The 12,926-nt window shown below is 41.3% G+C and overlaps 2 protein-coding genes across 8 annotated transcripts in view; both read right to left on the reverse strand.

Moving 5' to 3' along the window:
* LOC117519820 (protocadherin gamma-A11-like) overlaps nt 1–12,926 on the reverse strand; it is a 911,360-nt gene that overhangs the window by 486,331 nt on the left and 412,103 nt on the right. The window lies entirely within an intron of this gene.
* LOC117520478 (protocadherin gamma-A11-like) lies at nt 7,745–10,264 on the reverse strand. Its single transcript, XM_034181819.1, has one exon. The coding sequence runs from the start codon at nt 10,181–10,183 to the stop codon at nt 7,745–7,747; it is 2,439 nt and encodes an 812-aa protein (XP_034037710.1). The 5' UTR covers nt 10,184–10,264.

Below are 12,926 nucleotides of genomic sequence, written 5' to 3' on the forward strand. Positions count from 1 at the left end.
TCAGGTTGTTAGAGAAATTATGCACCTGACTGTATATCATCACAATATAATCATAATATCATTATATTATCACCAGCACAATATATATATATATATATATATATATATATATATATATATATATATATATATATATATATATATAGTCACAACGTATATTATCGTTTGTTCTGCATCACATGTCATATGCATGCATGTGTCTTTTGCACCATGTAGTTTTGCATGTCTCTGTTGGGATTACGGCCTTGAAGCAAGGACAGTGTCTGTGGGAGGACAGCAAAACAATGGAATTGATGTACACCAGCTGGATTCACGTCATGTCGGGTGACATGTTGTTTGATGGGGAAAAGGAGTACAGGCAGACAGCAGCAAACCCACGGAAACACACATTAGCTTGCAATAGCTCACCAGCTGCACAGGATGTTTTGCTCCTATTTATTGCTTTTATTCATGATATTCATAATAACCGACAATGTCGTCACGCCCTGCTTGTATGCCACTTTTGCTTAATAAAAATGCTGAGCACAGGAAGACAGTTCGATGAGAGTCAAAGAGAGAGAAAGGAGATGGCTCTGAGACTGCTCTTCCCTTTGCATGCAAAGCTGAAAAGGTTGCTGGTCTCGTGTTCACTCATTTATAGATGTCCGTAAGGGGTAATGTGTTTTGACCCTGACATAACTTGGTGTTTCCGCCCGGTTGCCAACATACCCAGTCGCTGACAGGAGGAGGACAACGCGCCGAAGCCCGTCGACGGCCGGTTCCTACTAGTGGGACTGAAGCAAAGACCTGGGAGGGGTCATTCCTCGCCAGGCCGGTGTTTAGAGTCACCTCGGACTGCCAACGGCAGATTGACGGCATCCGGACCCAGATGAGTGGAATGGAGACAGACAGCAAAGCAAGTAAGGTGCACAAGTTTTATACTTTACCGTTGTGTTTGCATGGTCATGCAGAAATGACCCATAGCAACATGGTCATGCTGAAATGACCCATTGGATATTGGCAAATTGATTGATTGATTGATTGATTGAGAATAGTGGCGCTGAAGGACCACAGTGACAGTGAACGCATGTTGGTGCGTGTTACAGTGTTTTACATGTAAAGCTGTTGAGCAGCTGAGTGCTTTGGTGATATTGGGTGTAACAATTGTAAATATAGGAAATATTATATTATGGGGAATTGTTGTTGCTCCAAGGCAGAGCCTACATCACCAGGTGATGTGAAGTTTATGTTGTCTTTAAATCCTGATGCTGTACAGTTTTTACCCAAGTGGAGGAGGAAATATGGTGTTTCTGGAAAGTTGAAGCTGGAGGACTGGAAGGACGTTGTGGGGAAGTTGGAAGTAAGTGTAGCAGGCAAGACAGGGAAAGACGGAACAGAAAGAGAAAGAGTTAAAAGTGGCAAGACTGTGGCTGGAACAATGTGTGAAAAGGAGAGGGATTGCAGAGACTAAGGCAACGGTTGTAAGAAAGGAGGACAATGAAGGTGTAGTTGTGGTTAGAAGAAAAAAAAGAAAAAAAACATGACAAAGTACTATTAAAGTACCATCAATGTAACATCAAAAGACGTCTAAGAGTGTGAAAAGTACTAGTGATTAAATTTATGCAGGACTTTACAACAGGATGCGACAAAATACAGCTGTCTAAATGAATGAATGTGAATTGTATGACTGTATGGATGGAATGACGAACAACTCTAGGGGACAAAAATGAAGAGTCTTTGTAAATTGTGAAATCATTCATACGCACCACACCTGTTTGTGTTGAACAACGTGACTGAAAAGAGGCACTAGGCAAGGTCACCCACCTCCTCCGGGAGGTTGAAGTGGTTGACACTTTTCAGTCAAACTGTTGACCAAACAGTAAAAAAGGGAAAAATAAATTGCCTGCTTAGGATTCCCTAGGAATCGAACCAACAGACGACCAAAATGGGGAATACACAATCGTGTTGCTACTGTTGCACAAAACAGTTCACCTGAAGGTGATGTCAAATTTATGATAACATGCGATCCAGAAGGACAGAAATATGTAGAAAAATGGAAGAGAAAACACAACTTCAAGAGCAAACTGTCGGAGTGTGAGACACTATCAAGACAAAATAACTGAGACAAGGACCGAAAATTTATAAAAATTAATATACTAATCCAAGTATATATATGATATACTGATATAATATACGTATATAAAACATGCTAGACATACAGGTTAATGGGCATATTACGTCTAAATTCCAATGTAAAACAAATTACGATGTTATTGCTTCAACAAAAGGCTGTAAAGCAATTGAGTGATTTTACAGCATGCACTCCATCCTGAACAGTTGTTAAAGTGAGTGTGAAAAATGATTTTGAATGAGGAATTGACGAAAAAAAAAAACATTAAAAAAAAATCCTTCAGAATTATTGACTGTCACAACCCCACGTGGTTATAAAGCGATCCAGCAACCCTCCTCCCCACGGAGGAAGAAGGAAATCCACACAGCTGTGTTGTTGTTAGAGCCGATTTGACAGATACTCCCCTGTCTGAGGGAGAAGTGTGGTTTGTTGACAGATCTAGAGCTTGTATTTTAGCCAAAGATAAAAAGGTAACTGTTTATATAGGCAGCCAATATGCGTTCTCGTCTTTTTCTTCATGTCACGTATCCACAGGAGGGATGGTAACCCTCATTAGCAAACATTTTGCAACATTTGGGTTTAATACTTACTCAAAACACTATTGTATGATGTGCCCAACATGTATTAGGCACAATCCACAGGGGAACGTGAGACCAAAACGAGGCCAGTTTCCACAGCCAAAATATCCATTCCACACACTTCACATGGATTTCATTGAACTCGATCAGAATGGACCATATAAATACTGTTTGGTCCTCATTGACGCTTTTTCCAAATGGGTTGAAATTGTTCCATCTACAAAAGCTGATGCACTAGCTGTAGCAAAAGCCATTTGTAAAACTATTGTGCCAAATTTTGGCATCCCAGAGATCATTTACAGTGATAATGGACCTCATTTTGTAAATAATGTGATATCAAGGATGGCAGATAATTTGCAAATGACTTTGAAAAACCATTGTGCCTATCACCCACAAAGTGCAGGGTTGGTAGAGAGAACCAATGGAACTGTTAAAAACAGACTCAAAAAATGCATGGAAGAAACGAGAAGGCCATGGCCAGAATGTTTGGACCTGGTTAAACTCTACATGCGTATTACACCGCAGAAGCAGGCCTCACACCATTTGAAGTTATATATGGTAAACCTTATAGGTTGCCAGTGTTCCCAAAAGACGTAGAAATTGCTGAGCTGATTATATGAGAAAATTAATACAAGAGAAAGATGTGTCAAAAGCAAATTTACTGCCATCTGAGTCTTTGTCCCCACAGGACTGTCCACTGGTTCAGCCCGGTGACTGGGTGTTCGTAAAGGTCATCAAAAGAAAGTGCTGGTCCAGCCCATGCTGAGAGGGGCCATACCAAGTGCTGCTGACGACACCCACCGCTGTGAAAATCGCAGAGCGACCCAGTTGGATCCACCTAAGCCACTGTAAGCTACAGCGTGTGTCAGACCCTCCAAGGAGTAGTGGGGAAGTCTGACTACAAAGGAGTTTCACCGTTTAGGGGTGATTCGTCTCAACGTCAGTGAAGCAACCACCTGATCCCTACTCATTTAGTGTGAGGTGTTTTGGTGACACTGTAAGCTGAGCAACAATGCTACTGGAGGATGCTTTGGTGGGGTGGGGCGTTCCGGCTGGGGAACAGCGGCGGGAACGTCGTGGTCACCAGCATTGCAAAAGTAGCTGTTGTGTTGTGGTCTTAGTGTGTGGGATATTGATTGGACTTCTCACATGGTGGCTGACCCAGGAATGGGGCAGAAGAGGAGCGCTCCATAACAGACACCGTCGATCTGAAGTACTACTGAGTGACACACTGATGCATCACTACAAAGGCAACATGTGGTGGCGCTTTATCAACTATACTGCCACGTCCAACAACATGACTAACTGCTATGTTTGTGCTCGCATGCCAACATCGACATCTCATCACAACGTCTACACGACTACCCCCAAGGCCGTGGAGCTAGGATGCCTGATGGCGATGGCTACGTACCCCGGCAGGGGTAAGACAATGACACAAGCGGACTACTCACCCTTTTTCAGCCATATAAGACAAATGACCCTCTAACCTCCCACGACTGCAAAAGGTTACGTTGCGTGGTGTATCAGGCTTGGCCACAAGCAACCGCTCTTCAGGTGATGGAGGGTGTCACCCATTATGGCTCTATGGACGGTGTGTGGCAGGACATGGTACAAACGAGGATATGAAGAAATTCCGAAGGACCACCACATCTTCTCCACAGGACAAGACATCGCCATGGCTCTCTTTCCCAACTTTGGGATTACCGCCGTAAGAAGAGAAGTGGAATTCACCAGATACAAGTTTCTGCAGTTCATGAAATCATCCTTGACCTTCGCAAAGGCCACTTCGGAGGAACTCACCACTCTACGACTGATGGTGCTCCAGAATCGCATGGTTCTCGACCTTCTGACCGCACCACAGGGAGGTGTGTGCGTAATAGTGGGAACTGCATGCTGCACCTTCATACCGGACAACACTGCAGACAGCGGAGCCATCCACAGGGCCATCGCTGAAATGACCACCACCAGGAACGCTGTGCTGACTACCATGAACTCAAAAAGCTGGGACTTCTGGTCTTAGTTCACATCAGGAACTTGGTGGCAACTTCTTTTGAAAACATGTATACCACTTGTTGTTTTGATTATGTTTTGTGTTCTAATGCTCTGTGTGCTTCCATGTATTCGTAGCATGTTCTCTCAAGTGATGACTTGTTCCTTCCTACAGCACCAAGTCCTAAAGCAACAACAGCAAGAAGAACCCCGTGAACCTGAACGTGTGCAGCTTGTCGGTATCAGTGCGGTATATGAAAATGTGTGATGCTTTAATGATGTGCTTATATTGAAAATGTGTATACAAGTGATAAGCATCTGATGTTCTGCATTCACATACGATAAACAGGAGGGAAATGTTAGAGAAATTATGCACCTGACTGTATATCATCACAATATAATCATAATATCATTATATTATCACCAGCACAACTTTATTATATATATATATATATATATATATATATATATATATAAACGGAAGCAGCAAAATGAACAACAGCAAAAACAATCTATGTGACACATGTGTCCACTTCAGAAGTTATACAAAACACACTCAAAGTAATCAAATTTCACAAAAAAAACCCCCCAAAAAAACACTAAAAAACCTTTTTTAGGCTAATGGAGGTTGAAGCATTTCTCCTTAGATCAGCTGCCCATCACTGTGACTGCTTATGTCTTCATCCTTTGTTCTTTATATGAGCATAAACAACATGACAAACATCAAACCAGTCATATAGACAGACAAGTCAGGCAAGGTGTATTTCAGATGTCTAAGCAGGTACACACTTCATCAACAAGTGGGGTAAGATCAGGTTGCACAATTTATATCAACACCTGCTATTTAAAAGCGAAGTGCATGCAGCACACATCACCTTTGAAGCACACAATTCACACATTTTGAAGGTCTCTGAGGAGTAGAAAGGAAGATAAGGATGCAAAAGAATATACAGACAGACATGCACAGTTCCTAAATTATTCTATCTCATTGATTTTGGGTGAATGCATCTGTCTTTCTAAACTATACAGTATTCTTTCTCACCTGTTAGGAAAAAAAATATATATACAATTTTAATGTTACTAAATTTGTATGTGTAAATTTTCTGCCAAAAATATAATCAACAACACAAATTAAAAGTCTGCTTGAAAGCTGTTCAAATGTTTGTGTTCCATGACTTTTTTAAAAATAATTTTACACAATTTAACATATGTCATGTAAAAAACTGAATGTTCATTTGAGTTTATCGTAAAGTAGCTGAAGATTTATGAATTTTCCAAAAGATGAGAAAAGCCAAAGTCAGGACAATAGTGAATTAGACATTTCAAACAATTCCAGAGTGAATGCTGTGAAATTCAAACAATGGAAATTTTTTATAAGGTGTTACTTTTATTTTATTTATTTATTTTCACGACAATACAAGTACATAAATCAAAGTGGTGGTCGTGGTGGTAAGGTGGTGATGTCCAATCTAGTCTCACGGCAGGTCGTGGTACTGGGGAATAAAAAGTACATTAATCTATGGTTTCGTGACGGGGTCATGACAATGGGGTGCTTTTTGTAACAGTGGCACAAATTAATTTCATGACGGGGCCACAAAATATGGGGTGAAGGGGGGGGGTTGTCTGGGGAGGTTATGGTTAGGGGAGGAGAAACACTTATGCTATTGTTATGGTTAGAGTTAGGAGGAGGGGAAGATTATATATAACTACATTTAAAAAAGGGACATGAAACGGAGGCACTAAAGGTGACGAGGCACGAAAGAAAAATGTTAGATTGGGCTTTGGTATCAGTGTTGAAAAGGCTTTCTGTGTGATATATTGCATTTAAGAAAACTGTATTGAACCAATGCCAACTTCTTCTTCTAACCCTTATTTAACCAGAAAATATCCCATTGAGATTAAAAACCTCTTTTTCAAGGGAGTCCTGGCCAAAATGGCAGCAGCAAACACAAAATACAGTTACATATTTATACAATAAAACACAGAAGTTATAAACACATTATGAGAAACAAGTGCATATAGTACAATTGGCCTCAGTAACTCTTAGTTTGGATTTAAAAGTGCTCAAAGAAATTAATTCAGTTAGTTTCCAGTCTTTCTGTAGCATGTTCCACGTATAAGGTGCAGAATAAACAAAGGCTCTTTTGCCCAATTCCGTCTGAGCAAAGGGGACAGAAAGCAACAAATACTCTTTCAAACAAAGAGAATAGGATTCAGCATTTCTCAGAGTAATTAACGAGCAAATGTATGAAGGCAGCAATCCCAAAATTGCCTTATAAATAAAAGTGTAGAGATGACTAGCCCTTCGAGTGGCCAGAGCAGACCATCCTACTCGAGTGTATAATTCACAGTGGTGAGTAGACATTTTACAGTTCGTAATGAACCTCAAGGCAGCATGATAAACAGTATCAACTGTTTGTAAACACTTAGCACCAGCATTCATGTACAGAGGATCACCATAATCCAACACAGATACAAATGTTGCAGCGACAACTCAACCGCTTAAGGACCTGTTGGCTACACTTGGGCCCATTTTGGTGAAAATTATTAACCTGTAACTAACCTCAGATTTGGTCCTACAAGTTTTAAATTTGTAGTGATCAAATCTATTCCAAAGAAACCTAACCAGTCACAGAGAGAGAGAGACGGGTTGCACCCTGCATAGGACACTAACATAACACCACATATACAGACAGACAAAATCATTCACACTCGCAAACACTGTTATGTTCAAGTTAAAGTTGCCAATTTACCAAAGCTGCATATCTTTTGAAGTGGGAAGAAGCTAGAACACCTGTAGGGAACCCACGCAAACACAGGGAGAGCCGTCAAACCCAAAACACAAAGGACCAGATGGGAAGCAATTGCAGATTGGAGCGATACAACAGTTACAGCGACTAAGTCACAGTGCTGCCTAATCTGTTTGTTTGTTTGTTCTTGTGGTTTTGAAAATAATTCTCACCTACTTCTTTGGAAAATACAGTGGCTGAAGACACTGTCTGAAAAACGAATGTAAATACAAGAAGTGAATATAAAAATGATGAATAAACAAGCAGGGGTGTGTGATTCAATGAAAACAAGCATTGAGACCTACCTCTGGTGACTCAGACTGATCACAAAATGGAGTTGAACTTTTCCTCAGAGTTTGTTCAGCAGGCAGAGTGCAGTCACTATAGGAACTGACAAACTTAAAGTCACTGGTTCTTGAACCTGTTGTCAGGTAGGTGTCATAATTTATGCTGCGTAAAGTTCCTGATCCATCAACATCTGCATATTGAGGAGGAGGATAACCACTGGGGATGGCGACTGCTCCATCAAACAACATTCTGGGTTTTCTTCTGTGACAAAATTTCACACCAAGGGTGATAATAATGAAGGTCAGGAAAAATGTGGACACTGATACCAGTGCGATGATGAGATAAGAGGTCAGTTTTGAATTCTTCTCATCATAAGACACATCCTTCATCTCTGGAATCTCAGCCAAGTTGTCAGAAATGAGTAAATACATGGAACAGGTGGCAGACAGAGAGGGCTGTCCGTTATCTTTAACTGCTACAATAAGGTTCTGTTTCATGCTGTCAGATTCAGAAATGTCCCGCTGTGTCCTGATCTCTCCACTGTGGACATCAATAGTGAAAAGTCCTGGATCAGTGGATTTGAATATATGATAGGACAGCCAGGAATTCTGTCCAGAGTCCGCATCCACTGCGATCACTTTGGACACCAGAGAGCCTCCTTGTGCAGCTTTGGGGACCAGCTCGGTCATGAAGGAGTTGCCCTCCGGGGCGGGGTACAGTATCTGAGGAGTGTTGTCATTCACATCCGTGATGAAGACACTGATGGTCACGTTGCTGCTGAGTGGAGGAGAACCGTTGTCTCTGGCCATCACGTGGACTTTCAAACTCCTGAACTGTTCATAATCAAAGGACCTGACAGCGTGGATCACCCCTGTGTCTCCGTTAACAGACAGATAAGAGGACACCGGGGCTCCGTTCACCTCACCAGGTAAAAGAGAATAAATCACTGTCCCGTTTTGTCTCCAGTCAGGGTCTCGAGCAGAAACAGAACATAAAGTGGAGCCAGGTTTGTTATTTTCTGTCACGTGGGTGCTGTAGGACTGTTCCAAAAACACAGGTGGGTTGTCATTGATATCAGCTACAGATAACTGAACAGTTTTAGAGGAGGACAGAGGTGGAGAGCCCTCATCAGTAGCTGTGATTGTGATGTTGTAATCAGACACTAATTCACGGTCCAAATGTCCTGTTGTCACCAGAGAATAATAGTTTCTAATTGATGAAATCATTTTAAAAGGGACATTTTGTTGAATGGAGCAGCGAACCTGTCTGTTTGTCTCTGAGTCTCTGTCCTGAACATTAATGATTCCCACCTCTGTACCAGGTGACACATTCTCCACCACTGGATTCTTCAAGGATTTCATAAATATAACAGGAGCATTATCATTCACATCAGTAATATCAATAATCACTTTTGAATGAGATGAAAGACCAGCTCCATCTTTAGCATCAACACGCATTTCATATTTGGATTCACTCTCATAATCTATTACTCCTGTGACTTTTATTTCTCCAGTTTTGCTGTTCAAATTAAATATTTTTTTAGCCCGTTCTGATATTCGACTAAATTCATACGTCACTTCTCCATTAACTCCCTCGTCTGCATCAGTTGCACTCACGGTGATGACGACAGTATCGAGGGCGGAGTTTTCAGGTAGGCTGCTTTTGTATACAGCCTGTTCAAACACTGGGGCGTTATCATTAGCGTCCAGTACAGTTACGTGGATCGTGGCAGTTCCAGATTTTTGTGGATTTCCACCATCAACTGCAACGAGAAGTAAATTTATATCATGTTCCTTTTCACGGTCCAACTCTTTATCCAACACCAACTCCACGTTTTTAGACCCATCAGCGTCGTCACGTACTGACAAAATAAAATGTTCATTTTTTTGTAAACTGTACAGTTTCACCGCATTTTGTCCAATGTCTGCGTCATGCGCGTCACTGAGACGATAACGAGCTCCTTTAACTGCTGATTCCCCGATTTCTAATTGTACTGAATCCTTTGGAAAAACGGGTGAATTGTCATTTACATCCTGAATAAGAAGTGAAATACGATGCAGCTCCAACGGGTTCTCGAGGACTAATTCTAATTTAAGCGCACACGATACCTTCTCTCCACACAGCTCCTCTCGGTCAATCCTCTGTTTGATCACAAAATCTCCCGTTTTTTCATCAATATCGCAAAATTGCTGAATCTCTTCCTCTATATCAGTCCGTGCTTTCCGAGTGGAAAATGTTGCGACGTCCAGGCCGAGATCCTTGGCTACGTTTCCAACAATGGATCCAGGTCTCATCTCCTCCAGAACAGAATAACTGAGGTCTGCGGCCTGAACCTGGACGAAAGGTGCAAATCCGCACACAAAACTCAGTAACAGTATTCCTCTGTGGCCCATTTCCCCCCCAAAAAAAACTCGTTTAAGGACGAACATCAATTTTTGTCGTCATAAAACAATTTACGGCCCTCCAACAACAATGGCTGCTCTGCTTCTGACGGCTGAATTACTGCGTTATTGTTGAGGTGGACAAATGAGTTTGCCTCACATCTGCAAGTGAGCAGCGACACCGTGGGATTAAATAGAATATTACAATTTTTAAAAAATAAAATAAAATCGACCACCATAAGAGCCGAAACGAGTCAATAATATATCGAATATTTCATTGTAACACTAAAGCAACACCATAAATATTTATTTGCTATGATAATGTATTTGTTTATTGAGTGAATTTCTTTCAAAATGTGCATTCGGTCTTCCTTGTTTCAGCACCATGGACAGAGTGTGAATCAGAGGAAACGCTGCTTCTGACTCGATTCACATTTCAGCAGGTCCGAGACTTTGAGTGATCAATTAAACATTCTGTCACATATTCTTCTCACAAAAATTATCAGGAAAAAAAAAATCTTATAATATATGTATATTAAAAAAAAATCACGAGCTTTCCCATCTTAAGAGCCTATTACAGCCCATCAAAGGAGAGCAAGATTTCAATTCGATTTTAATAATTATGTAACATTTTATTTGTAAAGTAAAATGAAAAATAATTTCTGTTTCCCGAAAACGTGAGCAGTGAAACAGTTCAGTGCCACGCACAGATTACTGAACAGTATAACAGCAACTAATTATTCTCATAGGTCTGGTTCTGGTACTGAGCAAATCTTTGACAATCAAGTGAAATATTAGATTAAATAGCCCGAGACCCGATCCCTGATAAGCGGCTGAAGATGTGTGCATGTATGTATTAGATTATATATGATGAAATCATCAATTCACAAAAGGGATAGCACAATTTTTTTTAAGTAATGGATAAAAATATTTCCATTGAAAAGCTTTCTAACGTCAAATCCTTGTTAAAAATATTGTGTCTATGGCTGTATGAGAAACTGGACAAAGAGTACTGCATGCACCTCTGGAGTTTTACAAATGATGACTTTGCTCAAAAGGATTGACTTGTTTTTGTATTTATGCCAAGTGATACAGATCCTCTAAAAAAATATCATGAAATCAGTGTCATGTATTTCACAGCAAGCACTGTTTATTAAATCTTTAGTGACCTTATCAAATCTTGAGTGGTAATGTCATAATTAACAATGAACAGCTCACTTGTACGAGTATATCCTAGAAATGAATACTTGCCTGAAACTGTTACTATCAAGAAGATAATGCCCATGTATCTTTTCAAAACTTGATTCATACAAACCTGTTGTAGTTTAACAATGTAAAAACGTGCTTTATGTCAACTAGAACAACATAAGTAAACTGACACTGGCTTGGAGAGGAAAGTTTAGCCTCTTCACTGTGAACTGAGTCATAGAGTAACAAGGAAAGGCTACTTGGTTAAGGGCCCCTTCACACAGTGTGAATTTGGTCAAATTATGGCAAAATAGCATGAAACAGTTCGAATTAGTGAACCATGAAAACATTGTGCTGACGGGCAGGCGTGTACGATCCCAGTGCGATGGTTTCGTGCATGCTTCTGCACGAACACAGTGTGAGCAACTGGAGCATGTGTGACCACATCGTGCCGCTGCTGTGGAATAAATAAAAAATAAAAAGCAGCTGGTACATGTGGAACCACATCACACTGCTGCTGTGGAAAAAAAAATAAAAGCCAGCTGGTACCTATGGAACCACATCGTGCTGCTGCTGTGGAAAAAATAAAAGCCAGCTGGTACCTGTGGAACCACATCATGCCGCTGTTGTGGAAAAAAATAAAAGCCAGCTGCTACCTGTGGAACCACACTGCACTGCTGCTGTGGAAAACAAAACAAAAAAATATATGTCACCCACAGGATTTGAACCTGCACTTTACTGATTGCCAGCCTGAAACCTTACCACTGCACTACTGTCACTGGCCTGTAAATGGTGCGGGAAATTGCCTGAAATCAACAAAGAGATGAACGTATTTAAAACACACACACACACACCATAAAAACACTGCATTTCAATGAATCCCTCTTATTAAGCATGCACCATCTGTTCCTATGTAGATGACCCATGGTCACAGATGTACAGTCATGAAATGACTTGAATGGAGCAGTGTGCTGTTATCATGTCCACATATACTAGTTAAGTGTGTGCAGCCGGCCCTGCACACATGCCTGGCCTGACATGCATCTTGTGGACAGAAAGCACATTATGTGGAACAGAGCTCACGTGGGTGATGTGACATTCAGATTGCCCACTGCGTGTTATGATCTGACAGTCCATTGTCACCTGGGACAGCATGTCAATGTGTGTGCCCTGCGTTTGCCCGCTGCAGCCTGTCCCAACAGCGATATATGTTTTTATGTATGTCCACATGAAGACAGCAAGCAGACACACGCGCATCACAGTGGACAGTTGAAATTTCATGTCCATCCACACGTGTACGTGTTTCCCAGCTGTGACATCCAGAAAAAGAGATCCAACAGCAGCTGCTTTGGGTGGACACACCCCCTGTGTACATCCATATATCAGCAGCTCATGCAAATGCTTCCCCCCCCCCCTCCAAACCCCCCCACTCCCCCCATTGGGGGAGCGCAACACACATGTGATTCACACAAACAGGACGTGTGTGCAGGGGGAGCCGACACTCTGGCACCTCACCTGTGTTGCTGTTTTGCAAAGCCACACTCATGGGGAACTTAGACAAATTTCACAACCAGCTTAAAAGTGATTGTCTGCTGACTGTTTT

The sequence above is a fragment of the Thalassophryne amazonica genome, chromosome 11 (assembly GCF_902500255.1).
Source record: "Thalassophryne amazonica chromosome 11, fThaAma1.1, whole genome shotgun sequence".
NCBI lineage: Eukaryota > Metazoa > Chordata > Actinopteri > Batrachoidiformes > Batrachoididae > Thalassophryne > Thalassophryne amazonica.

Bases quoted from the DNA above. Each gene is read 5' to 3' on its own strand.
- LOC117520478 (XM_034181819.1), bottom strand. From the start codon at position 10,183: ATGTTCGTCCTTAAACGAGTTTTTTTTGGGGGGGAAATGGGCCACAGA.